Source organism: Cydia fagiglandana, chromosome 5, assembly GCF_963556715.1.
Source record: "Cydia fagiglandana chromosome 5, ilCydFagi1.1, whole genome shotgun sequence".
Classification (NCBI taxonomy): domain Eukaryota; kingdom Metazoa; phylum Arthropoda; class Insecta; order Lepidoptera; family Tortricidae; genus Cydia; species Cydia fagiglandana.
This window is the reverse complement of record NC_085936.1, coordinates 5,023,159-5,049,947: the sequence shown is the minus strand read 5'-3', so window position 1 is coordinate 5,049,947 and position 26,789 is coordinate 5,023,159. Positions and strand designations below refer to the sequence as shown.

Here is a 26,789-nt window from a genome sequence, read left to right as displayed (position 1 = left end):
TGTTATAAAAATGAATGCATTGCCCAACGAATGACTTCTGTACTTTACGAACACGAAACTTTCTGATAGCAAGCTTATTTTTATTTCTAGTATTATAGTTATGGACATCAGAATTCTTAGTGAAGGAGTCTAGATTCTTAACAACATAAATAATACTATCATATATGTATTGGGAAGCTACAGTTAAAATATTAATTTCTTTAAAAAGTTCTCTTAATGATTCACGCACCCTTAAATTATATATAGAACGAATGGCTCTCTTTTGTAAGACAAATATAGTCTGTATGTCAGCTGCTTTGCCCCAAACCAGAATACCATATGACATTACACTATGAAAATAACTATAATAAACAAGGCGAGCTGTCTCAACATTAGTCAATTGTCTAATTCTCCTCACAGCGTAAGCGGCCGAACTTAATTTGTTTGCTAGTGTTCTTATATGAGGACTCCATTGTAGATTTTTGTCCAATGTTAAACCAAGAAACAGTGCTTTATCTACCATCTCTAAGCATTCATTATTCAAAAGTATCTTAGTATCGACTGGTTTAACATTCGGCAAAGAAAATCGAATGCATTTAGTTTTCTTAGCATTAAGAAGCAAATTGTTCATAGTAAACCAGTTTAGTACATTAACGAGTGTGCTGTTAATTACACTGTAATCGGTAGATTTACGATCAACCTTAAAAAGTAATGATGTGTCATCAGCAAAAAGAACAATTTCACAAAGATTTTCTACTACACATGGCAAATCATTTATATAAACCAAAAACAGGAATGGACCCAAAATAGAACCTTGTGGCACTCCTAATTGGACTACAGTACCGCTAGACCGGGTTTTGTTTACAACAACTGTTTGTGTTCTGTTGCTAAGGTAAGAAGACATAAAGTTTAGGGCATTTACTGACAGACCATAGTGTTCTAATTTCAAAATGAGCGTTCCATGATCCACACAATCAAATGCTTTAGAAAGATCACAAAATATGCCAATTGCATCACAAGAATTTTCCCAAATATCATAAATATGTTTAATAAGTACCGAAGCAGCATCGGTCGTGGAACGGCCCTTTGTGAAACCAAACTGATTGCTTGTGAGTAAAGTATGTCTGTTGAAGTGACCCAGTAGATCATTTAACATTAACTTTTCAAAAACTTTACTTAGTACAGGAAGTATTGATATTGGACGGTAATTAGCCATATCACTCGAATCACCCGATTTAAAAAGAGGTATGACTTTGCTATATTTCATAAGATCTGGAAAGACTCCTTGTGAAATTGAAATATTATAAATTACGGCTAAGTAAGGCGCTATTACGTCCAAGACATGACTAATGACTCTAACGGATGTTCCCCATAAGTCTTCCGTTTTCTTTAAATTGAGTGACTTGAATGTTTTAACAATAATTGCTGAATCTACTAGACTAAACTCAAAGTTAATATTACATTTCTTAACATTAGCACAAAGTAAGGAATGAGCTCGAGACGAAGATGAATGTAGACATTTCGTGGTATTAATAGCTATTTTAGAAAAATAATCTTCGAAGGTATAGTAGTAAAGTTGTTGATACCGAAAATACTTAGGAATTTTACTACTCTTTTGAGTCATAACTCTCATAAGAAGTGAATTGACACAGCGGTCCACATTGCAGCGGATATTAGTGAATGCCCATTAGATGGGACGATCTGCGCTGGCTTAATAGAAAGGTATCATACAAGTAGCTAGGTATGTTCATTAGAACGATGAATTATAGTAATTGACAAAGGAACATTATATTACCATTGGCCACACATAGGAGATCGCATTGAATTTGACTTCTTCGTTTGACGTCCCCAAAATGATGTTTACTAGTGATGTACCGACTGTTGATTTGGCCGACTAGCCGACTAATCGGCGCTCGAATGGCCGATTAGTCGGCCGACTAGTCGGCTAGTCGGCCAGATCATTAGTTTCGTATAAGTTCAGGTGAAAAACAATAGTTTTGCTCTTTTGGTTGCGCTATTCATATATTAGCTTGGCTAAAAGGTGTTTTCTATTGGTTCAAAGACCTATCACAAGAATCCTCGTTCAATTTCTGTCTTTCTTTTATTTTGCGATCCTGATGAGCAGAAAAAGTTTTCACACCCTGAATAGGTATTTTGGTAAAATAGAGATAAAACATATGGTAAATATTAACTGTTGGTTTCTTTTTTTCTGTTTTTCTTTCACTAATAAAGTGCCGACTAATCGGCCATTTTTGCCGACTAGTCGCCGACTAATCGCCGACTACAAATGTGGCCGGATAGTCGGCTTTCCCGACTAGTCGGCGACTAGTCGGTACATCCCTAATGTTTACCTATGTCTTAATCTTTACCTTGTTCCTGAGCTGAGCCTTCTGGAAGCTCTCGAGATCGCGGTAGTTGCGGCCGTTGACCTCGCTGTAGCCCGAGCACTCGTCGTCTGAACTCTCTGACGGCTTCTTACGCCGCCGAGATAGCAGTGGTGAATTCAGTAGTTGTCTGTCAAAGTAAGGAAAAAATCTTTGAACACATATTCGTGTAATGTCCGTCTCATGTAAGGCCAGCTTGGGCAAACCTATAATACAAAATACTATAGGCTAAGCAAGTTCTAGTTATTTATTAGACCCATTTTTGAAGCACACCACTAAAGATCGACGTCAAGCCGTAAACGGATGATAGACCAAGTCATAACAGTTATCAAAAAAATACAAAAAAAAAATCCAACTCATGTTTTTTAAAAATTATGGTCACTTTAAAAATTCACTAAAAAATCCACATCCTGTAATGGTTCTTTAACTCTTGTTACTACAAATTCCATAATTTATTCTAATTTTTTTATTATTGTGTAATCTTGAATAATTACAGGGTGTGGATTTTTTAGTGAATTTTTAAAGTGACCATAATTTTTAAAGAACATGAGTTGGATTTTTTTTTGTATTTTTATGATAACTGTTATGACTTGGTCTATCATCCGTTTACGGCTTGACGTCGAATTCTGGGACAGCCTGTATAGTGATTGCTTATATTTTGTCTAGAAGCCGCCTGAAAGTTATTATAAAACTGGCAGGGTCGCCATGTTTTGTGTTGAAATAAGGATATAATTTTTCTGTAACTAAGCACACAAATCATAATATTGGATTTATAGGAGGAAAGTATGAGTGTTGAATTGAAGTAGGGATGGGACTAAAGAGTAAACACCAATAAAGGGCGGTTGGTACCGATAATTCTTAATTATTATTGAGGCTGGTTAATTTAGGTAAATATATGGCTTATTTTTGCAGGCTGACGTTAAGTTCTTGATTTTATTTCTATTACCTAATAATAATAACTGCACAGGATCGGGAAGATTGGAAAAAGTGGGGGGAGGCCTTTGCCCAGCACTTTATAGGCTCCCAATAATAATAATATTACCTAATAGGCGAGGCCGAAGAGTACCGCGTGCGGCGCGGCGCGGGCGCGGGGGAGGCGGGCGTGGAGCGCGCGGGGCGGGGCGACGCCGGCGCTGAGCTGCTCTCTCTCTCCCGCGAACTGCGAGAGCGAGACGCCAACAGCCGCAGCGCCAGCTGCTCCAGTGAACCTGCTCACATAAGGATTCCAATAAATGGTTACGGGTCTAAAGAGTAATGCATTGCATACCAGGAGTCAGAATATAAATTGGAATAGTTATTTGTTTTACAAGGGGGCAAAGATGTTGTTTAACCGCTCGTGCTCATATTGATACCCGAGCAAGCGAAAGAGTTCAAAATTGAACCACGAGCGTAGCGAGCTAACGAGTGGTTCGAAAATGGAATCTTGAGCGTTGCGAAGGTTTCAAAGCACGAGGTTAAACAAAATTTGCCCCCGAGTGAAACACAAAATTTTTCACGACACCAACCCGAAGCAAATATTAAATGTAAAATAACATACAAAATCAAACCAAATCAAATCCAAATGAATGTTATTAAATATTTATAATCCAAAATCATCATTTAAAAGTCAATTCTACCAGCAAACTTAAGAAAACAACTCTAAATTTGCATTTGATTACTTTGCCTCACATGTGAATAAAATGGAAATTTGCTAACAGTTTTTGAATTCCAAAGTAAGCCTTTCCGAGCTGGTGTGGTGAAAATTATTTTGATATTTTGTATCATAGAAATATATGTAGTTTTAAAATGATACTCCAATTCCAGTTGTATTCGGTCTCCTATCTAGCATGAATATGCTCTGCTCTAACTGTACTTTATATGTATGTATGTATAGTCAGCATGAAAATAGGAAATTATTTTAACTAATAGGTATCTATAGTGAAATGTGTAGGTATGTGGTGTGGTCTGTGGTTTATATATTTAGGCCAAATCAAGCCATTCAAAAATCATACACCCTGTGATTTACTTGAAAAAAAAAAAAGAAATTATAGTCCACAACATTGTGTTAGACTTTACATGTGTTATGGCTCCTCTACACGATCGGCCAACGCCGGGCACTCCAAGGGACACATTTATGCGTTAGAGGGAGCAAGTGATATTGCTATCTCATTCTATCGCATGGCTGCGTCCCTTGGAGTGGCCGGTGTTGGCCCATCTTGTAGAGGAGCCATAAAATGTATGCACTGTGAGTAGGTGCTGGTTACACTATAGGTTGATTCATTAAAGCTGACGCGGTTTATATGTATATGGGAATTCTGACAGTTCAGTACAAATTTCCGCACCAGCTCCTGAATCAACCACTCGCATAGGTAGTGTAGTGAAGTGGCAGACTACCCGACCAAAGTGCTAGGCGGGGAGTCCTCGGTGCGCGAGTCTAATAGCCGTTTCAAGGGTCACTACATGCAGCTCGTGCTCAAGAATTCGATAAGCTTTCATCTGAAAAGCGCATTACTAAGGCTCGATACTAATTTGAGGAACAAATGGCCGGGAGGGCCCTATTTCATCAATTTGACTTTTATCTGACACTAATATTAACAATTAATCGAAAATTTTGGGAAAATCAAGAAGTTACGATGTGTCCTAGTGACCACAGAAATTGAAATATTAGGTTATAGGTAACAGTCAAGTCGATGGAATAGAGTTATTATAAATTTCCTGGAACGGTAGAAATTGTAGCTCAAAAGAAGCGTTTTCTCAATTTTATCGGGTGCATTTTGTGTGAAAAGAATGACGTTTCATTTGAGCCAAACGCTCGCGTACCAGGGGGTCGGTTATCTTGCGCTGTCTACACGGGTGCTCTACAGGGTAAGCTACCACTTTGGTCCCGGGCACGTCACCGTCGTATCGCGTGGCGGGTGGTAAAGCGACTACGTCATACTAACTATAATACTTGCTGTAGTCGGAGTCGCTGTCGGCGTTGGGCACGCGCGGGTCGGGCGGCGCGGGCGCGGCGGGCGGGGGGCGCGGCTGGCACGCCACGCACACGTAGGTGGCGGCGTCCACGTCGCGGCGGTCGTACGGCGACACCAGGCGGCACGCCGTGCACACCGGGTAGTCGCGCCGCCGCGTCGCGCCGCGCTCCGCGCTCGCCTCCGCGCGCGGCTCCAGAGTGTCCAGTCGGGACTGCCGCGTCTGCTTCTTCTCTAGCGACAGCTCGCTCGAGTCGAGGCTTCTCGATTTGCCGCATTTCTTTAAAGTCGGTTTGTTGGCGTCCTGGTGTCGCTCGCGGCGGCGTCGGCGGCGCCGGCCCGAGTCGCCGACGAGCACGAGTCGCCTCGGCGGCTCCCGCAGCGCCGCGACTGACACCCGGGAGTGTAGCACCGCCGGATCCACCATGTCTAGGTAGCCGACGCTGCAGCTGCGCGTCATGGTGTCGTAGACGGGTACGCTGCCGCACACGGGGCTGATAGGCACGACGGTGGTGGTCCGCTGTACGCGCGGTTCCCTCGCGCTCGTGCCGCTGGGTTCCACCGGCGTCTCCTCGTCGATAAACTTCAAGTCTTCGCCCTTCTGTAGACTCCTGAGCGTCTCGCGTCTGCCCATCGCGTCCGGATGTACCTCGTGCTCGTAGTTCTTGTTACAGAGCGACTTGAGTATCCTAGTGTTCATTTCGTAGGAGGCGGACTCGCCGCGCGCGCAAATGTTTTTGCGAAGTTTCGAGAGGCAGTTGTCGGTGACGTGATTGTCGCATTTCTTTATCGTGACCTGCCGGCTCGGTTCTAAACTTAGATTGAGGCTGAACTGTTGATCTATGTTGGATAGGTTCCCTTTTAAGGAAACATTGTCGCCGCGGACGGTGTAGTCAGTCCGGCCGCCGCAGAAGTCGCCGCGGCCGCCGCCGCACGTGACGGTCTGAGGGGAGGGGCGCTCGAAGATGATGTCAGTCGGGGCGACAGCATTTTTGGGAGATTGGAGCGTCGGCACGGAGCCTTCGCAGCGCAGCGGGGAGATGGCGTGGCGGCTGGGGACGGGGGGAGTGCCCACGCGGCGGATGGGCGCCACCTCGGCCGTGTCGATGTACGGGAACTCGTCGTAGGACTCGGCGCGCGCCAGCGACGCGTGAGCGTTGTTATTATGGTTGTTAGTTGTGACCTCAGCCGGGGCAGGCACGTTGGAGTTGGCGCGGTCTGCGAGCGTCTTGCGCCTATCGGGGAACACCTCCTCTTCATCCTCTGAGAATATGTTAGGGTTGAAATTCGGATCGGGAGCTGGCGCCTGGTCGTCGCGAAGCTCGGCGATGGTGAGCGTCATCTGCCGCGGCTGCAGGTGCAGGAGCGACGTCTTGTAGGTCACCTGCCCGAGGTTGGCAGGCACGTTCTTGACCAGACCGTGCATTTTGAACTTTGTGCCCCAGATATTAGAGGTTACTTCTACTAATCGCACATCCTGGAACAAAAAAATTAAAATTTAATTACCTAACACTTTAAACTCTCGCGTTTTGTACACATATTTAATTACACAAACGGGTCTACCGTGATATAATTTCATTGGTTTTACCGTTAATTCCGACGAAAAATAAAAATAAAATAAAAACTAAATATATGTATTTAATTACCTACTAGGTTCTAGGTAAATGAACGTTATAAATTAAACAATAAAATTAAAGTACATAAATACATTTCATCATTAACACTTATTATACTAAATGTATAACATAGATAATTAAGTGACGACCTGACGACCAACTATTAAGTCAGGTTGACTAAAAATACTAACCGAGCCGCATTTTAAATAACATACGAAAAAAAGGAAAACAGAAATTACAGAGCTAAGTTATGAGCCTATATAAAACGCGACCGTATAAAAAATCGCGATTCCAAATTTGCTATACATCGTAAAAGTCGTGTACTATTAGGACCTATGTACTTTTAAATACCTACCTATTAACCACCTCGTATGATTATGATATAACTAAAGAGTGTATGAAGCGTACGGAGTGTACCTAATTGAATACCTACCATGAACTACCTCTTAGTTATTAAGAAAGAAATTAAACTTTAAACAATATTTTCTTTGAAGGTCGGTTAAAACGTACACGTAATTGTTTTCGCGGTGTCTAAACACTCTAAACTGCGAGTAAATGGCTCGCACTTGTCCGGTTTTTTATACATTTGTTACGATGTATAAAAAACCGGACAAGTGCGAGTCGGACTCGCCCATCGAGGGTTCCGTACTTTTTAGTATTTGTTGTTACAGCGGCAACAAAAATACATCATCTTTGAAAATTTCAACTGCCTAGCTATCACGGTTCATGAGGTATAGCCTGGTGAGGACAGGTAGACGGACAGAGGAGTCTTAGCAATAGGGTTTAACTTTTTACCCTTTGGGTACGGAACCCTAAAAAAACATCAACCTGACCGCCTCGCGTCTGCTGTGGAAGTGTGGAAGTTTACGCATGTGGTAGCCATTACGACAAACAAAGGATGGAACTTTCTTTAGTTTCTTTATTTGTGCAATTCCGGACAAGCCGGTCGTTTTATGGCGTCTGTTGTCAAAATACCGTATATCGCTTTTGTACTTACAATTTTATAGGTTGTAAAGAAGAAAGTCCCAGGACATACAGTGCGAGATTTTGTCTATTGTTTAAAATACCTCCATATTAACTGACTAAGTTACAAAGCTGAGCCGAAACTACTATTAAACACAAGTAAAAAGTTGTCAGTATTGTTTATAATTTAACTGTTTTCAAAATGTGCTTTGCCCAGTGTTCTTTAACGGGGAGTTCGGGATGTCATAAAAAATACCTACTACCTGCTAACACTTTCGGTGCCGGGCGCCCCGTTTCGACAAGGTCTGTCATGAGCGCTTACTTCTAAAGCTGTGGCATTTTGGTATACACGGGGACCTTTACCGTTGGATAAAGTCTTATGTAGAAAATCGTTCGCAGGCTGTAGCTGTGAGAGGGCATATTTCTCATTATAGGTCCATCAGTTCTGGTGTTCCACAAGGTTCCCATCTGGGGCCTTTGTTATTTGTACTGTATATAAACGATATCACGGAATGTATCAAGAATTCAAACATGCTTTTATACGCCGACGACACGAAAATTTTCAGAGTCATACGAAATCCAGACGATTGTAATTTAATGCAAAACGATTTACATAATTTCCAGACTTTTTGTAATGTAAATAATCTTTTCTTAAACCCAGAAAAATGTTTTGTTATTAGCTTTAGTAGAAAAAGGACAAATATTAATTTCAAGTATGATCTTTGCAATAAAGAGCTAACCCGTGTAAACCAGATTCGTGACCTCGGCGTAATCATGGACTCAAAGCTTACCTTTGTGCCCCACATTGACAATATCTTAACAGTTGGGTTTCATCTTGCGCGTAGGTAAAGATTTCAGGAGACCTTCGACTTATAAGATATTGTATAATAGTTATGTCCGTAGTCGGTTGGAATTCGCTAGCGCGGTGTGGAATCCGCTATATAAAATCCATAGCGACAGAATTGAGAAAGTGCAAAAAAAGTTTGTAAAAACAATTGATTATCGCACTGGAAATAAATACATAGATTACTCTACCGCTATGAAGAGATATAATATTTCATCCTTGTGCTTGCGTCGTGAACGCACTGATGCTATAATTCTTTATAAAATCATAAACAACATTATCGACGCCCCTGAGTTGTTAAAATCTCTTTCCTTTAGAGTACCCCGTCGTTGTGAGCGAGCATGTAGAAAGAAGAACCTCTTTTATACTCCTCGTAGCCGAACTTCATACGCGAGAAACGGTTTCATTAGAAGAGCATGCAGGACGTATGATGATAAATTTCAAAATTTAGATATTTTCAATGAAAAGTTATATAGTTTCAAACGACTGACCTTGAAGTGTATTAATAGGCTTTAATTAGATAGTTAATAACTCTTAGTGCACTTTTTGTTTGTTATTAAAATTTATCCGTTTTTGTTAGGATGTACGAGTATTTTTGTAATTTCTATTTCATTCCAATTTTGAAATTCCATTGAGTATTTTTGTAACTTTAATTTCATTTCAACTTTGAAATTCCATTTAGTTTTAGTACTACTTATGTAAGTTGTATGGTTATATATTCTTATTAAGGAAACTGTAGGTCTATAAGTCTAATAACCCTTTATTGTAATAATTTATTACTATAAGAGACTGTTTGTTTCTAAATAAAGAAATAAAGAAATAAAATGAACACACATACCTGTTCTTGGTATTGAATGTGTTAAAATTAGCAAACTAAATCTTACTGTATAATTTGTGCATATTGTTACAATTTTGAATGGTGCTGGCTTAGACTAAATACACACATGCCTTAAGCCTAATTAAATCTATGGGTGCTGGTGCGTTTTAGACCAAGATGTTTAGTTTTTTTCTTTCGAGCGAAAGTTCTTTTAATCAGATTGCCTACCGTGAATCACGTTCGACGTGTTGCTCCCTGTCACACTTACGCACGAATTTACAAGGGGTCGAACGTGGTTTGCGGCAGACCCTCAGGTTTCAAATCGATGAAGTTACTAGCGAAAGGCCTAAAAATGGCTATTAAATTTTTTTGCGAACCATTATTAATATTAAATATTGTGATCTAAAAGCGCTACGATGATATTGCTTAAAGCCGTTGTTAAAATGATAAGCTACAAGAAACATTAGAAAACTATGGGATTAAGATCGAAGACCATTATTAAGGGTATGGGATGCCCTTAAGTAAGTTATTTAAAAATGAGCTACCTACTCATATCGAGTGTAGCTTGAGAATCGTAAATAAAGCGCTCACGTCAGCACGTTACGAATGTGTTCTTTTATAATTTAGACGTAATAGTCCATGGCCCCGACGGAAGACCAGCGCTAGCCTTTAGGCTAGCACCTGCTGAGTCGGGACCATTTCGTGACCATGGTAGTGTTACCTGTTGTTTTATCTATAAGTTTTGTCACGAATAAAAACATTCTATTCTATTCTATTCTATTCGTCGAGGACTTCTTGAAAGCCATTATTTCTTATGCAACTTTAGATAAGAGGGGGATTGGAATTACGGGTTGGGAATATACAGGGTGTTTGGTACATCGTTTGCCAAATTAAAACGGCAGATAGGTTGAGGCATTTGCTATCTACTCACGCCTAGAAAAACAAAATTGGCCATGTTTTTTTTACTACTATGCAAGTAAAAATTTGAAATTTACGAAAAACTGGCATAGAAGTGAAAATAAAAATTACGCCAAATTAAAAATTTCTAGGCCTGAGAAGATAGCAAATGACTCGACCTATCTGCCGTTTTAATTTGGCAAACGATGTACCAAACATTCTGTATAGTTGGTCAAACCAATTTGTCAGTCAGTATGAATCAGGAAAACTATACTCATCCTTTTCTTTTGGGCCCTAGTCTAGTACTAGTAAGACAAATATAGTATGATTCTGTCTATGATTGAAATGAGACAGTCCTTTGAGGCCCACTTGCACCATCCCAATAACTCGGGGTTAAGCGGTTAAACCGTTAACTTAGTGTCGAATTGTACTGGTAACCATGGTAACGCCAGGCGTAACCCGTTAATCTCGGGCTAGTAGAATGGTGCAAGTGGGCCTGACAATTTATACGTCGCTTTTAGTTAGCGTTACTAAATGTCTAAAACTGGTAGGAGACATAGTAGTAGTAGGTACCTTCTTGCACCAAACAAGTATAATATATCAACATATTTAGAGAAAAAAATAAGCGTAGGTACTTATTTTTCCATGATAATTGATAACACAGAGGGAATACAATTTATGTGTAGGTACATTTGTACAAATGCGAAATTATACCTTTAAGGGATCTCTTCCAGCTAACAGATTAGTGATCATGATGACTATGATGAGACGTATGCGTACAGACAGCAAAGCTATTAGCTTGGCACCCACGTATACGTATGCAGGGGTGCTAAGCTAATTAGTTTTGCTGACTGTACCTACATTGCAACGACATGACGATTACTAGATTCATTACAAACACTTCTAATCGAATGGAAAAAGAAGGTGAATTCTTATTTAATAATAATAAAAAGATAGTAAAAAGCATATCAACTACTTTTTGGATGATGTCCGTAAGTTTACAATGTCAAGCTTAGATAAGACTGGCATATCCACAAGACACATAAATCGGTCGAATCTAATGTCTCCGCATAGGTACCTACTTATGTGCGCCCTTTGAGTTTACCGTCGTCACAGAATAAATAATAGTACTAGGTACTTACAGAAGACTCACTCTCTAACAAAACGCGTCTGACACGGTCAGCACAGATATGGCCGCTAGGTGGCGACAGCGCCACGCGCGGCTTATGGCAAACCCCAAAATTGGGGTCGAACGGATGGACTTTTAGCTACCTGTAGCAAAGCGACGAAATCGCGGAGTTAACCCACAAGTATAACCTTTGAACGCCAAAGATATCAAGTTACGCTACAACCCAATATCAACCTTTGTGCATTCCCACAAGGTTCACGATGGCGTGCCGCATATTATAGGTTATAGGCGAGGCGTTCAGTTCAAAGGGATACCTAACAATGAGCACTGTTATACTATAAGGGCCCTTACGCACTTGCGGTTAACCGCGGGGGCGGCTGGCCGCGGGGCCAGCCGCTTTTGCAATTTAATATGTCACCGCTTGTGATCGTACGCACTTAACCGCCACAAAATTTCAACCGCGGCGGTTGAATGAAGAGCTGCGGCCCGCTTCGCGGCTGGCGGCCAACTTGTCTATACGCACTGGCGGTTCAGGGTGCGGCGAGCCGCCGATGAGTTTGTAGCCGACGTATCCGTCCACTACAATATTATTTAGCATGTAGATATATTATAATTTATTAGTCATTAAAATAAAATACGTAGATTATTTTTTATAGTAAAGCAAGAAAATAACAGTTCGGGTTGGATACAATAACGAAATTTAATATGTTGTCCTTTGACGTTGTCATATAAAACTGAGTAATTCTTCAAACGACGAGACACTCATTCTAACATAGCTGAAAAAATTATCTTCGTGCTTCTTCAATTCTTGAAAACAGCTTGCGAACTGGCCAAATTCGTTGCGTGTTTCTAGTAAAGGATGAATCCAGTATCTTTTTTTATTTTTCTTTTGTTGTTTTAGGTAGTACAAATATATAACACAAGCTACCTCAACAGTGTCCATTTTATTAATGGACCAAAGACGTCGAGCGGTCCAGCCGGCATCGCGGTTTCATCGCGGCTGGCCGCCATGGCGGCCAGCCGCTAAATCAACCGCGTCAGGCGGCTGGCCGGTCAATCGAACCGCCTAAGTGGCCAGCCGCAAGTGCGTAAGGGCCCTAAGTGCTACAATACCAACATAAGAGAGGTCGGGTCGGTCCCGGTGTTTTTTTAGACACATTAGATTAATTAAAACCGCATACCGAGCCCAATTGCCCATTGATTCAAGTAAACCAGCCTAAGTGACAAGTGTGACTTCAAAAGCTATAACAAGAACAAATGCAAAAAGGACCAAATCGGAGGTCATCTTTAACTGGTTAAGATACGATACGTTGGGTCGTCGTAACCGATGGGAATAACATTCATCCCAGAGGGCTTACCGCGAACCACTGCGGTCGTTCGTCTATCTGCTTCTCTATCGCTTGTATATACAAGTGCGATAGAGACAAATTTCGGTTTAAGATTATTGCGATAGGCCCCCTGTTTCGGCAAGTTGACCTATTGTAGTAGTTTCAGTTTCGGTTCTGTTCTGCAATAGGACACAGGGTGCGCGCGCAGTGACTACATAAAAGTTATCAAAATAATAAGGTGATAATAAAGTGATGAAGAAGAGAAAACCTACGTTTTTGCTGTAAGTACCATTAGTTACTATCTACTTTTTTAATAATTTATTTGTATTTTACTAAGAGCTCGTTGATATTAAGTACCTACCTAAGAGCATAAAGTTAGACCAAAAAAAGTCTGCTGCAATTTTGATAGCCCACGCATTGGGGGTCATCCATTAATTACGTCACACGAATTTCTAGGTTTTTTGACCCCTCCCCCCCTCCTTGTCACACTTGGTCACATTTGGCAAACCCCTCCCCCCTAGTGTGACGTCACATTTTTTCAACGAAATCGCCAAATCGAATTAGGTAAGTACCTAAATATTATTAATATTTTATCAAAATATTTTTGACGATATTAATATTAGTAATTTTATAACCCAAAACTGCTTAGGAAAGAAAATTAAACGAATAAAAACGATTATCGTTTTAAAAACTTGTTATTTAAATGTACAGCGAATAAAATAATTTAAATTAATTTTCGGTTACTGATGAACTTAAAGTGACGTCACAAACTTTGTGTCTCCCCCCTCCCCCATGTCACAATATGTCACATTTTCTTGACCCCCTCCTAAACGTGTGATGTAATTAATGGATGACCCCTTGCAACTGTTCTTTATACGTCATAATTTCATAGAAGTTTGACGTTAAATAACACTTGCACTGCGTGGGCCATCAAAACCGCTGCAGACTTTTCTTGGTCTAACTCTAGATGTTAGTTTATATCTCTAGGTCATCTAGAAGTAGGTAACTAAAATTATGATGTTATAAGTCTCAGTGTTTGATCTAAGTACACCAATATGTATGAATGCACATTCGTGTTCTTTTCGGTTAAAAGGATTTTATAAACCTACATAATAAGTACCTAGGTACCTAGTTAGTTTATTTATTTATTTATGTTTTGGAGATCCAACAGCTATCTATACAGAGTATCCCAAATTAATAAGATGGAAAGCCAATTACAGGATCACACTTGTAGCTACAGATTATTATTTATTACATTAATTTTGTATTTACGAGTATATAAACGCTAAAATTATATGGATACGTTAAATACTAAAATATAATAAATAATAAGACACATTTGACTGAAAGTCGGCATTACATTGTGTTTGGGTTTGTTAGAATGGTCCCGATGTTTGAGTTGCCTGTTTAAAGAAAAGTACCCACAGTCAGCGATAAAAGCTTGTACCTATCATACTCGTAAATGACTTTTTTTGTCAAAATACTTATTAAACCTTTAATTCGCTCTTGTATGGCCGTTTATAGGGTATTTTCCTTTTAGTCAAATCAATTACTTTTTTACGAGTAGAACTGTCAATAAACGATTTGCTAATATGGAATTTATACGAAACATTATATCCAGACGTCACTCGCCTACTTTTTATATTTCTATCCGATTTATTAAATAGAACTTGTGTTTAAAATTAACTCCTATCTGTGTTTCTCTAATAATTATCTGGTGCCTTATTTCATGCATGGTGTAAAATAATTTATTTTAAATACAGTATAATACCCTATTGGATAGGGACCGTGCGCGTTGGAGGGTTTGCCATCTTGTGGGCTATAACGGAACCAAAAACTACACATTTACGCCTCGCGCCAAAAATCTGACTGTTTCTATTATATGCTGCCCCCTATAGTTCATGCACGGGGCCTATAGGGACGTACCAGTAACATTTACTTTCATTTTAACACGACTATTTACTTTTTCCAGATAACAAAATGAGGATAAAGTCATTCGGGGCATATTTGGAACAAAAAGAAATGCAGCCACGTCAGCTGCGGGACGAGGCCGTGGTCATCGACGGACACAATTTCTTCTTCCGCACCTACGAGGAGAGCGGCCTCGCCTACGAGCTCGGCTGCGAGTGCGACCGCTACGCCGCCTACCTCACACAGTATCTCTCCATGTTCCGCAGGGCTAACGTACGATGCTACTTCTTGTTTAAGGGAGGATGGAGCAACATGGAAGAAAGATTAGAAAATAATATAAAGCCGCCTAAACCTTATCTTAGAAGACCGGTCTTCACAAAAAATATAATCAAAGAAGTCTTAAATCAACACAATTTTGAATATGTCTTCTGTGAATATGAATCAAAAAATGACATCATAGAGTTGGCTCAAACACTCGACTGTCCAATAATAAGCCACGATATCGAATTCTGCTTCTCGGGACACCCGTACATATCCATCGCTACGCTCGAATATAGCGACAGAGATAACTCTATTCATTGTGGAGTTTTCTTACTTAGGGAATTTCTACAGAAGCATAGATTAACCGAGGACAAACTGGCTACTTTCATAGTATTAACTGACGAACTACTATATCCAGCGAATTTTTTCTCTGAGATTTATAAACTAATGTGTAACGGAAAAGTTTACGGGGTTTTTAAACGAAATTTTACCTTGTTGGGCACGCTGTCTAGAAACGACACAGATCAGATTTTGAGAACTATATTTAAGCTCTTGTCTGAAAAAGATAGAGAGATTTTTCTAGAGAAAAAAAATGAGGCGCGGCTGCTGATAGGGCGGCGCCCATTCGGCGGGTTCGGGGCGGCGTGTCTCTTGACCCCCGCTGTCGCCCGCGTCGCGCCACCCGACCCGCTCTGGTTCACTAAGGGCGTCGCCTCTGCTCACATAGATCAAGAATACGTCAACCTGTACCGCTCTGAACATTTCTATGGTTCTAAAGCTTTAGCTGACAAAGATCAAGACGACGCAATGGTCCCGTCGTTGAAGATTGTAAAGTACGCATTCGATTTACTGACAAATTTCCAGAATGACGGATTTAATTTCGTTTATGACACCAATGACACGGAGTTTGCTCGGCAAACAATGGTCGTAGGAGGCGCTTATTCTATCCCGAAGCCGGCGTATCACGAACCGGAGACGAGCGTATTCGAGAACGGATGGGACTCGGTACGAGCACTAGGATTGTTGGAGCATTTCGTGCGGTCGACGCTGCAGCTTGAAAACCTGCGGCGCGTCGAGCGCGTACAGGAGCCGGCGCGGCTGCTGCTTGTGGCGCTAGCGTACTACTCGCGCCAACGACCCGCGGCGCCCGCGGCGCTGCCCGCGGCGGTCGTGCTCACCCACGTCATGCTCGACGTGGTCGTCGACAACCACAACAACAATCAACAAGTGACTGAAGCAGACTGCGGAATAGCGGCCGCTATAATGGAGGAGTACTTTGACCGTGTGGATGAGATCGATCTGAGGTTGCTTCACCCGCTGGTGGAGTACCAGTTGTGCGTGGCGCAGCTGTCGGCGCTGAACGTGCTGTGCGGCGCGGAGCTGCCGCCGCCGCTGCTGGCGCGCAGCTACAGCGCCACGCTGGCGTACCGACTACTGTGCGCCGCCAGCCGCGCGCCAGACCACGTGGCCTTTCTAGACGAACTACTCGGCCCGGCTCCTACTGTATATGCTTACTTTAATGGCCTGCGGGAGGCTTATGAGGATTTGTTGTTTGTTGAAGCAGAAGACTTGTAACTTCAGATATTTAAACATGTTATAAAAAAAGTTACGATTTGCCGTTCAAAGGTGCCGCCGTTAAAATGTCAGTCGCACATTATAGGTTAAAATATTACGTTTAATAAATCTTTGGTAAATATAAAATAAGTTTGATTAGTTTAGTTAGTAACTGGGTGGATCAAATATTTCTTGTTGATTTTGTCTCGCCCACATCCAGTCCTAAGAGACTGCAGTACTTAGGTACCTAAGAACTAACGACCTAAAAACATAATTTGACAAAAATAAGTTGCAAAATATGTCAACCTAAACCTATTATTATGGAAACCAAATACAAATGCATTTATTTTTTATTTATGAGGAAAAAAATGATCCACCCGTCTAGGTTTAATGAAAATGTGCCAAAAAGAGTAGATAAGGTAAATTGTATTTTATGTACTTACGATATTAAGATAATTGTACTTATATTAGGTGACAAGGAAAGTCCGTTGACGTCAAAAACATCGGAGCAAGGAGTTAATAGGTGAACATCATATACTTGACGTTCACTGTACCAAAGTGGAATTCAGAATTTTGAGAAGCTATTTAGACTTAAACTGTCAGTCTCTAAAATAAACATTATTTTTTCAATATATTACATTAATACCAATACGTATACTCACTTGCAAATATACTTTAGTCTATTCTTTAATTCTTTATATGTACTATTAGACAATATTTTTTGTTTGACGTGTTTTTGAGATGTGTTCATGTCTCTTTAGACAGAGTTTATAAGCCTTAGGTATAGCCAGACTGAAATGAATTGAGCCGTTAACATTCCAATGTTCTGATTTTTTTTAATATACGTATTTTATAAGAACGGGTTTTTATTTTTGTCCAATATCAACTGTTTCCTTAACTACATCATTAACGTTTTTGAATTGACGCCAGTTCTCTATGTCTTTTAAGACAAGTTACCAGCTAATTAACTCTTCTTCTTATTCCGAGATGAAACCATTATTTTTAGCGGGTTTTAATATTTTTAATAATCGCCTAAAGGCGTATAGACCGACCGCTTATATTAGTCGCCGTACGCCTGCCGCCCGCACCTTCCCCGCCACCCTTAATCGTCCTACCCCGTCGCTCCCGTACAGCGCAGGCGAGGACTCATTTAACACTTTCGCAACCGGGCAAAAAACGGCGCACTACCCCAGAACCCGGTCGTCTATATCTGCGTACAAAACAACCCGCTGGGCGGGTTGTCCGGCATCTGAGCAAACATTACGAGTGCCTACCACGCGGGTTCTCGGTAGTCAAAGTGTTAAGCAGTCGGTCTACTTATAGAAGATACTAGAGATGCAATGGATAGTTGTTTGGCCGGATACCGGATATTCGGCATGACCATCGGCCGAATATTCGGTATACGGCCGCCGAGTTTCGGCCGGCGGAACTATACCTATATTTCGGTTTTCAGGTGCGCTTTGTGCAAGCATTTCTAGGTTCGAAATGAGTGCGCGTGCAAGTGAGGGAAATGTTTAAATTGTTTTAAAATAATAAACGAGTACGAATATGACATTTATGATCGTGACTGTTTCTTATTCCAATTTTGTTCACTCCGAAACCAAGCAATGTTTACTATACGGTATCCGGCCGGATAGTAAAAGCCACTATCCGGTATCAGGCCGGATGTTAAAATAATGGCCGGATTGGCCGGATACCGGATAGTAACCGAATATCCGGTGCATCTCTATAGTTCGTTTTTTTAGCATTAGAAATAAGGTAAACAATCTTGATGTGTCTTTTAATTGAAAAACACATTTTAAAAATAAGTTACGGCAAATATGTAACAATTATGAATCTAATACGATCATTTATATTCTTCTGCTTTCGTAAGTAATATTTACTGGTTTTTAAAAAGCGTTTTTCAAGTAAAAGACATGTCAAGATCGCATACCTTGTTTTAAGTTCTTTCTAATGCTAAAAAAACGAACTATAGAAGATACAAGATACTAACCTCGGGCAGCGAGTCGATGTAGGCGAGCTCGTCGGGCGCGTCGTCGCGCTCGGCGCGCAGCTTGCGCCGCGTGCGCGCGCGCCGCCGCCGCTGCAGCCGCGGGGACCCGCTGCAGCCTGCGATCAATATACACATTTTACGTTTAAGTGTAACCATTTACGGTAGATGTCGCTAGTCGCCTAACCGAACGCGTATAATGGAAGATATGGTGGAAATATTCACTGTCAACGGGTAATATCTCTATTCTCTGTAGCTTAGTAGAGCACATAGAGAAATATAGTAAGACAAGAGTGCTCACTCCATACATCAGTTTTGGTACCAAAAAGATTAGTATTTTCGTAGTCGACATCTAGAACCGACCGGAAAGTCTAATGCTCAACAACATAAGACTTTCCGGTCGGTGCTACATCTATTGTCACTTGACAGTACTACTACTGCTAGGTACTTAAAGTACTGATAATTCCGCTACTCGATGCTAGATGTCGACTACGAAAATACTAATCTTTTTGGTACCAAAACTGATGTATAGGCTGGCAACTCCGGCCGATAAACACGTACTCAAGAGCTATCGAAGTTTAAATTTTAATGCTTAATCGTAAATCATTTTTTATTACTAAAAGTGCGTTGAAGAAGTAACCTAGAAACTTACGTCAACGATATATCGCAGATTACACACTACATAGCGTCTACACTGCAGATACCAGCTTGGTGAGAGTCTTATCTAGCCGTTGCACTATTATTTTGAACCAACACATTGCATAATAACTGGTATTAACAAGCAACTCATTTAAGACAACCAGTTTTCACAATTGACAAACCATATGATTGGATGTTACATTTGACAGCTGTGACAGCAAAGCAGTAGTGCCAATAGCGTAACCAAAAAAAGTGTTGCCAGGCATTCACGCAGCGTTCGTACGTTTCGTTACTGCATTATAACGATGTCAACTCACTGCAATGGGTGCGGCGAAAAAATTCGCACGCTTGATTACATGGAATGTTCTGCATGTTCGGCATTGTATGACCTGGCATGCCTACAAATATCTATAGATAATTTCACGCAATTCTCGCAAAAAACAAAGGATGATTGGCTGTGTCCAACTTGTAAGAGTGCAATTCCTAGAGGTGATAATACGAACACTCCGATCCGTTCAGCCAATAGTACCCTAAACAACACCTATAATACGAGTGATCGAGACAGCAATGTCACATTATTCCGTGGATCCCGGCAAACGTCATCAAGTAAGTTGGCAACTAACACCCACCAACCTATATCAGTTGAAACTACAGTCGTTTCAGACACTCACAGGATACTGATGGAGATTCGCGAACTACACAAAGAAATTGCTATTGTTAGGCAGGAGTTGCATGATCTTAAGAGTCATTTTATGTCATTGTCCTCGTCCCTTGATGACTACAAGAAAATTATTGTATCCAAAGACCTCGAAATTGACGCGCTAAAAAATACTGTTGCTTTAAGACAAACAGCGGCAGCACAACCTGATGCCACGATGGCGACCAGAAGAGAGAAACAGGTGAATCCCCGCTCAGTGGGTGTACAAACAGATATGGATCTGCAAGATCCAGCACCTAGTAACCGTAAACCACCTAGAAAAAAATCTCCGAAAAACTCGACACTAGCGGAGAGGCCCCGCGCACCAGTCCAACCAGATCTGACTACGAACCCGTTAAGTCCCTCCGTGCAGACATCTGCAGCTAAACCTGAAGAGCCCGCCAGTGAAACTCAAGCCACGCCTATGAATAACGATGGTACCGACGCTGACGAGGGGGTTTGGGAGCCGGTTCGTGGTCGTCGACAACGCAAGTCCACCTCCGCCGCGGGTCTGGCGTGTGGAGCTACAGCTCCTGTCGAAGCACTACTGGAAGCTGCTGTGAGACCGCGTTATATTCATGCCTTTTACCTAAAGCAAGGAACCACCGCTGAACAGGTTCGAGCTCACCTGGATCGTATATGTGGTGAGGAGGGCTGCTCAGCGGAAGCCTTGAAAGCTAAAGGTGATTATGCTTCTTTTAAGCTGTGTGTTCCTCCGAAGTTCGAAAACATAGTGTTGGACTCTGGAAACTGGCCTAAAGACATTTGTGTTAAACCGTGGCGCCAATTTTTTCGGGCCAAAAACCAAAATTCTAAAAAATAATTCCAATGTGAAACATGTGTCTATCCTTTACCAGAATGTACGTGGGCTTAGATCTAAAACCCAACTGTTTTTTAATTATTTATTATTGTGTCCGTGTGACGTCATCGCGCTTACGGAAACTTTCCTGAATAGCTCAGTACAGGATGCTGAACTGTTTCCTTCAGAGTATACAGTGATTCGCAAGGACCGTGCTGGTGATGTGGGCTGGGGAGGGGTACTTATCGCAGTGCGCAGCTCCTATTCTATACGCTTAGTTACGGACATTGATGGCATCACTGATGATATGGAATTGTTAGTATGTATTATTACCTGGAAAAATGTAAAATATCTGTTTTGCGTGGTGTACCTACCACCTAACTACAAGGATGATCAATACCTTAGAGTCCTAACGTGTCTTGAGAATGTACTTTGCAACCACTCCGAATTAAACATCTGTATTGTAGGTGATTTCAATTTAAATTCCTGCTCGAATAATGTAAGAGTGCAATTCGAATTGTTTCTGGAGTTTGGTAGGCTACGTCAATACAATAATGTTATTAACCGGCATGGAGGCCTCCTTGATTTTGTGTTGTTCGATCGTGACTCCGATAGCATTCGTGTATCTGGTGACGTGGAGCCTTTGGTCCCGATGGACGCCTATCACCCGCCGCTTGAGGTCGATCTTACCTTGGTGCGAACATCTCGTCTACATGCACACTCGCCCTCCTCTGAGCATCAGTCTAAAGGGAAGTTATCCTCGCCTGCGTGGGATTTTCGTAAGGCAGATCTTCGTGCGCTATATGCCGCAATCACTAATATAGATTGGGTAGAAGTACATGACTGCCAGGAGGCTGAACAGGCTACAGAGGTTTTTTACACTAAGTTAACTGAGTGTATGTTAAAGTTTGTTCCGTACAAAAACCAACAAAAAAATCGTGTAGGTAAATACAGTTACCCGGATTGGTACACGCCACAAATCATCTTAAACATACAGCTCAAGTATTACCATCTGAAAAAATTCAAAGAGACTGGTGCTGTATGCAATAAAGAACTGTACAGGTACTACAGGGGGCACGTTAAAACCTTGACTGACCAATCGTATCAACTATACCTTAAAAATATAGAAGACAATATCATGAATGAGCCGACTAAATTCTGGCAATTCGTGAAAAAAAAGCGTAAGGGGAAATTATCGTGTAAAGAATTCTTCTATAAAGATAATCTCGTAACTGGCCAAGATGCAGCTGAAGCCTTTGCCGAATACTTCAGTTCTGTTTTCCAACCAGATATACCGCGACTGGACGCGGACGATGCAGCACAGAGCGTGAAGGGGGTGGGCGGAGTTAGAAGAATCGCTGTCGATGGGGTGGAGGAGTGGGAGCTGCTTCGTGCAACTAAGAGACTAAAACCTCGATCTGCAGCCGGCCCCGATGCCGTTCCCCCATTTCTGGCCATTGACTGCATGTCAGTCCTGAAGGCACCTCTCTTACACATTTTTAACCTGTCTTTGAAACAAGCCTCCTTTCCTAGACGTTGGAAAGTGTCAAGAGTTACACCTGTGCCCAAGGGAGGTTCTGCTTCTTGTTTGGGTCCGGATGTAACAAGTTTCAGGCCAATTGCTGTTTTACCTGTTTTCGGCAAGTTATTCGAGTCGATACTTGATTACCAAATAAGTCGGCAAATAGCTGGACTGCTCGATGACTCGCAGCATGGCTTCCGTACAGGCAGATCTACTACGACTAATCACGTAGCCTTTGTGGAATACGTGCTGGGGGCCATTGATGCGCGTAGGCAAGTCGACGCAGCCTATTTTGACTTTAAAAAGGCTTTTGATTTAGTCGACAACGACATTCTATTGCAAAAGCTTGCCCAACTGGGATTTGTGCCCCAGCTTCTGCGTTTTTTTGCGAATTACCTTGGCAGTCGATCACAGTATGTAGGACTTGCAGGTCACGAATCCCAGCCATTCTATACGCGTTCTGGAGTGAGCCAAGGGAGTACTCTTGGCCCAACGTTGTTCCTCATAATGATCAACGACTTACCAAGAGTCACAAAGTATGCGAGGTGTCTCATGTTTGCCGATGACCTTAAAATATTTTTAAAGGTCGAAAATGTTAGCGACTGTGACAAATTACAGCTAGACATAAACGCTGTTGCTGAGTGGAGTAAGGCTAATCGTCTGCTTTTCAACGAAAGCAAATGTAAAGTCATTACATTCACAAGAGCCAAATCGCCGATTCACTCTTCCTACCATCTAAGTGGCGTCGAGATAGCAAGAGAGCAGGAAATACGTGACCTAGGCATAAATATGGACAGGGAGCTTAATTTCCGTTCGCATATAACTGCCATCTGTAAGCGTGCAACCAAAACTTTGGGTTTTATAATGAGAGTCAGCTCCCAGTTTAAAAGTAGACTCATACCCAAAGTTTTGTACAATGCTTACGTACGTAGCCTATTGGAATTCGGGTCCACGGTATGGGATCCAAGTGAGAAAAAGTACACTCTGATGTTAGAGAGGATCCAAAGGAAATTTGCGAGATTTCTCTACAAGAGGCAGTACGGGTACTATCCCTTTCTGTTTCCTTCTCTTTTCGTGACAGGGATGGTGGGCTTAGATACGCTCGAGTTACGGCGCAAACTCCTACTTGCGGTGCACTACTACCAACTGCTCAATAATAAGGTCGACAATCCAACTGTCTTAGAGCGTATCGGTTTGTTTGTACCGCAGGCGCGACTGATCGCGGAAGACACTGGTGAGGGTGGGGTGCGCAGACGAAGGCCTCTGTTCGCGCGCGGTGCGATTCGTACTCGTCGGGCCCAGAACGCTCCCACTGCTAGAGCTCTGGCACTTTTGAATGACTTTTTTAACATCAAACAAGATGCTGACGTATACTACGATAGTGTCGGTGTCTTCACAAGAAAATTCTTAAATTATATTAATGTGTATTTGACGAATGAATAATGGTATTTTTGTATATATTATGTATATATGTGTGTAAGTTTAAGTTTGACATCCTATCCTCTGTTGCATTTAATTTAATTTAATTTATGTGTAACTAATGTAATGTTTGTGATTTAACCTGACCGTATTTCATTGTTTATGTTTTGTTGTAATGTTTTAATCTCTAGACTGTGTTTGAATCTAATTGTATGTATTGTCCCTACCGCATAAGCGTTTTGGCATCCTTAGCTGTAAGTTTATGCATGTGATTTAAATAAAGAAATAAATGGAGTGAGCACTCTTGTCTTACTATATTTCTCTATGGTAGAGCATGTATAAACTGAATTGTTAATTGGTTTTGGGCTATTCCACAACTATTTGGTTTGATTTAAAACCTTTGTTTTAACGTCGTATCGTAGAGGGCTATTGGAGGAGGACTGAAGCAGGGATGTTGCGGATGCAGATTTTTTGACATCCGCGGATGCGGATATTTAAAGCCTCACATCCGCGGATGCGGATGTCAAGATTTGGTACTTAAAAAACGTCAAAAATTTTATTTTTAGCATTTTTATTTGAAAAAATCGAAACGTTTAGTAGTTGAGCAAGAATATAGGTGCGTTTTATTTAATAAACAGTAACTTGGCCGACTTTTCGGGATCTAGACGATTCCGTTATATATAATGACGAAATTACCTAGCACTTACGCCGCCGGTGCCGCCGCTAATACGTTCCTGTTACCGACTTGGTCGACATCCGCATCATGCGGATGCTCCGCATCAATTGCGGATGCAGATGCGGATGTTGAAAATAATGCGGATGTTCCGCGGATGCGGATGCGGATGCGAATATCCGCAACATCCCTGGACTGAAGTAATAAGCTGTAGGGTTGCGTACCTTCCTCCCGGTCACTGTCGGAGGTGTCCGAGTGTTTCATCGGCGAGGCGCGGCCGGCGTCGCTGCCGGCGCTGCTAGGTGAGCTGTTAACAGTGAGGACTGAAGTAATAAGCTGTAGGGTTGTGTACCTTCCTCCCGGTCACTGTCGGAGGTGTCCGAGTGTTTCATCGGCGAGGCGCGGCCGGCACCGCTGCCGGCGCTGCTAGACGAGCTGCCAGCGCCGCTGCTGCTACTGCTGCTCTCACGGACACACGCGTTACGGATCGCGCTCTCTGTAAATAATTAATTAGGGGTTTTGTAGGTATATAAAGGATACTCATAATATAAATTAGTTTTCTATTGAAATCGAAGTCAATATATAACCGGTCAAACAAGTTTATCAGTAGAAAAAGACGTAAAATTCAAATTTTCTATGGAACGATAACACTTTCGCGCCTACATTTTTTAAAATTGCCACTCTTTGACAGAATTTAGGTGTAGGGTCATTCTAAAACTATTTCATTGTACGATATACAAATTTAATATCTCTAATTGGACAGCACAGCAGCGGTATTGTTAAGGGCAAAGACCTGCATGAATGTGGAAGAAGATAAATTCCGATCTAATCTTGGTGATCCACTACCCCTTTAGCAGAGGCACCAGACCCCCTAGATGCTCCAAGTGTGGTTTCATTATCATGCCTCAAGACGATGTACAGCAGTCCTAAGCCCGTAGTAAGACCATTAAAACACGGTTGAAATAAGGGCTTGTCTTTAAACATATCTTCGCCCGGAGAGTCAAAGACAACAAACTCAAGTCTAATCTTAGCAAGATTACTCAATTACTTGATAACTCAAGGCTAATCTGGCTAATACGCCGTTTCTTTAGAAGAGCCACTAGACCGCCCAGATGCCCCTAGCACCCATCGCCCATACTGTTAACTGTCCATATTACAAAAGGCATAAGGTCCACTGATGGACAGTTAAGAGTGTTGCTGTTTGTACTTGCAGGGTGTAGCCAATCTCTTCATCTTCATGCCTTAACATGGTGCAGAGTAGTTCTTAACTCATCATCATCATCATCTGAGGCATTACAGCCGCGGGTGGGCCTTAGCCTGGTCAAGCAAGTCTCTCCAGTCCGATCTGTTTGTGGCCTTCCTTCTCCAACTTTTCACTCCTAAGGTCCTGATGTCCTGGTATACGCCGTCACGCCGTCACGCCGTCCAACCATCTGAGCTTGGGCTTGCCTTTACCTAGTAGTTCTTAACTAGTTATGGAAATAAGACATTTTAAATAGGATTTCAATAAGGACTTTTCACTAATCATACCTTCGCCTTGAGGATCAAAGATGACAAACTCCGGCCTAATCTTGCTGGTCCGCCGCCCTTTCAACAAAGGCACTAAACCACCTAGATGCTCAAGGTACAGGGTGTAGCCAGCTTCCTCATCATCATGCCTCAACATGGTGCAGTGTAGTTCTTAACCAATGGAAATAAGATATTTTAAATAGGATTTCAATGAGGACTTTTCAGTAATCAAAGGTACCTTCGCCTTGAGGATCAAAGATGACAAACTCCGGCCTAATCTTGCTGGTCCGCCGCCCTTTCAACAAAGGCACTAAGCCACCTAGATGCTCAAGGTACAGGGTGTAGCCAGCTTCCTCGTCATCATGCCTCAACATGGTGCAGTGTAGTCGGGTGCCGGCGCCGCCGCTGGCGCCCCCTGGTGGCCGGGACACGAAGCGACGGAGCTCGAGGGTTTCTGGCACGTTGCACTGAAATGGTTTAAGGTTATCACTACACCTTATAAAACAAAGTTCCCCGCCGCGTCTGTCTGTTTGTGTATTTGTTTGTATGTTCGCGATAAACTCAAAAACTATGGAACGGATTTTCATAAGGTTTTCACCTATCGATAGTGATTCTTGAGGAAGATTTAGGTGTATAATTTATTAACCCGTGCGAAGCCCGGTCGGGCCGCTAGTTATAATATATAATTGTATGTATAATTTTGTTGTTTTCTTTCTCAAAAATTTATAAAGCACATTGCGAAACTTATAAGCGCAACGAAGTTCATTCACAATTTTTTTGTGACTGTAACTTTACGAAAAGAAAAAGTAAGGGCAAAACGCCTAGCGTGGTACGGGCATGTGATGCGGAGGGATGAAAGTCATGTGACGAGAAAGGTATTACGAATGAATGTGGAGGGAAATACGAGGAA

General features: G+C 41.8%; 1 protein-coding gene across 1 annotated transcript in view; it reads right to left on the bottom strand.

Annotated features, from left to right (window-relative positions):
- LOC134664337 (tubby-related protein 4) overlaps positions 1-26,789 on the bottom strand; it is a 110,537-nt gene that overhangs the window by 7,335 nt on the left and 76,413 nt on the right. The window contains exons 9-14 of the mRNA XM_063520909.1: positions 26,118-26,346; positions 24,723-24,866; positions 18,625-18,740; positions 5,285-6,788; positions 3,406-3,571; positions 2,349-2,493 (exon numbers count right to left, since the gene is read on the bottom strand). Of these exons, the coding sequence (XP_063376979.1) occupies positions 2,349-2,493; positions 3,406-3,571; positions 5,285-6,788; positions 18,625-18,740; positions 24,723-24,866; positions 26,118-26,346 (2,304 nt within the window). The remainder of the gene's footprint in view (positions 1-2,348; positions 2,494-3,405; positions 3,572-5,284; positions 6,789-18,624; positions 18,741-24,722; positions 24,867-26,117; positions 26,347-26,789) is intronic.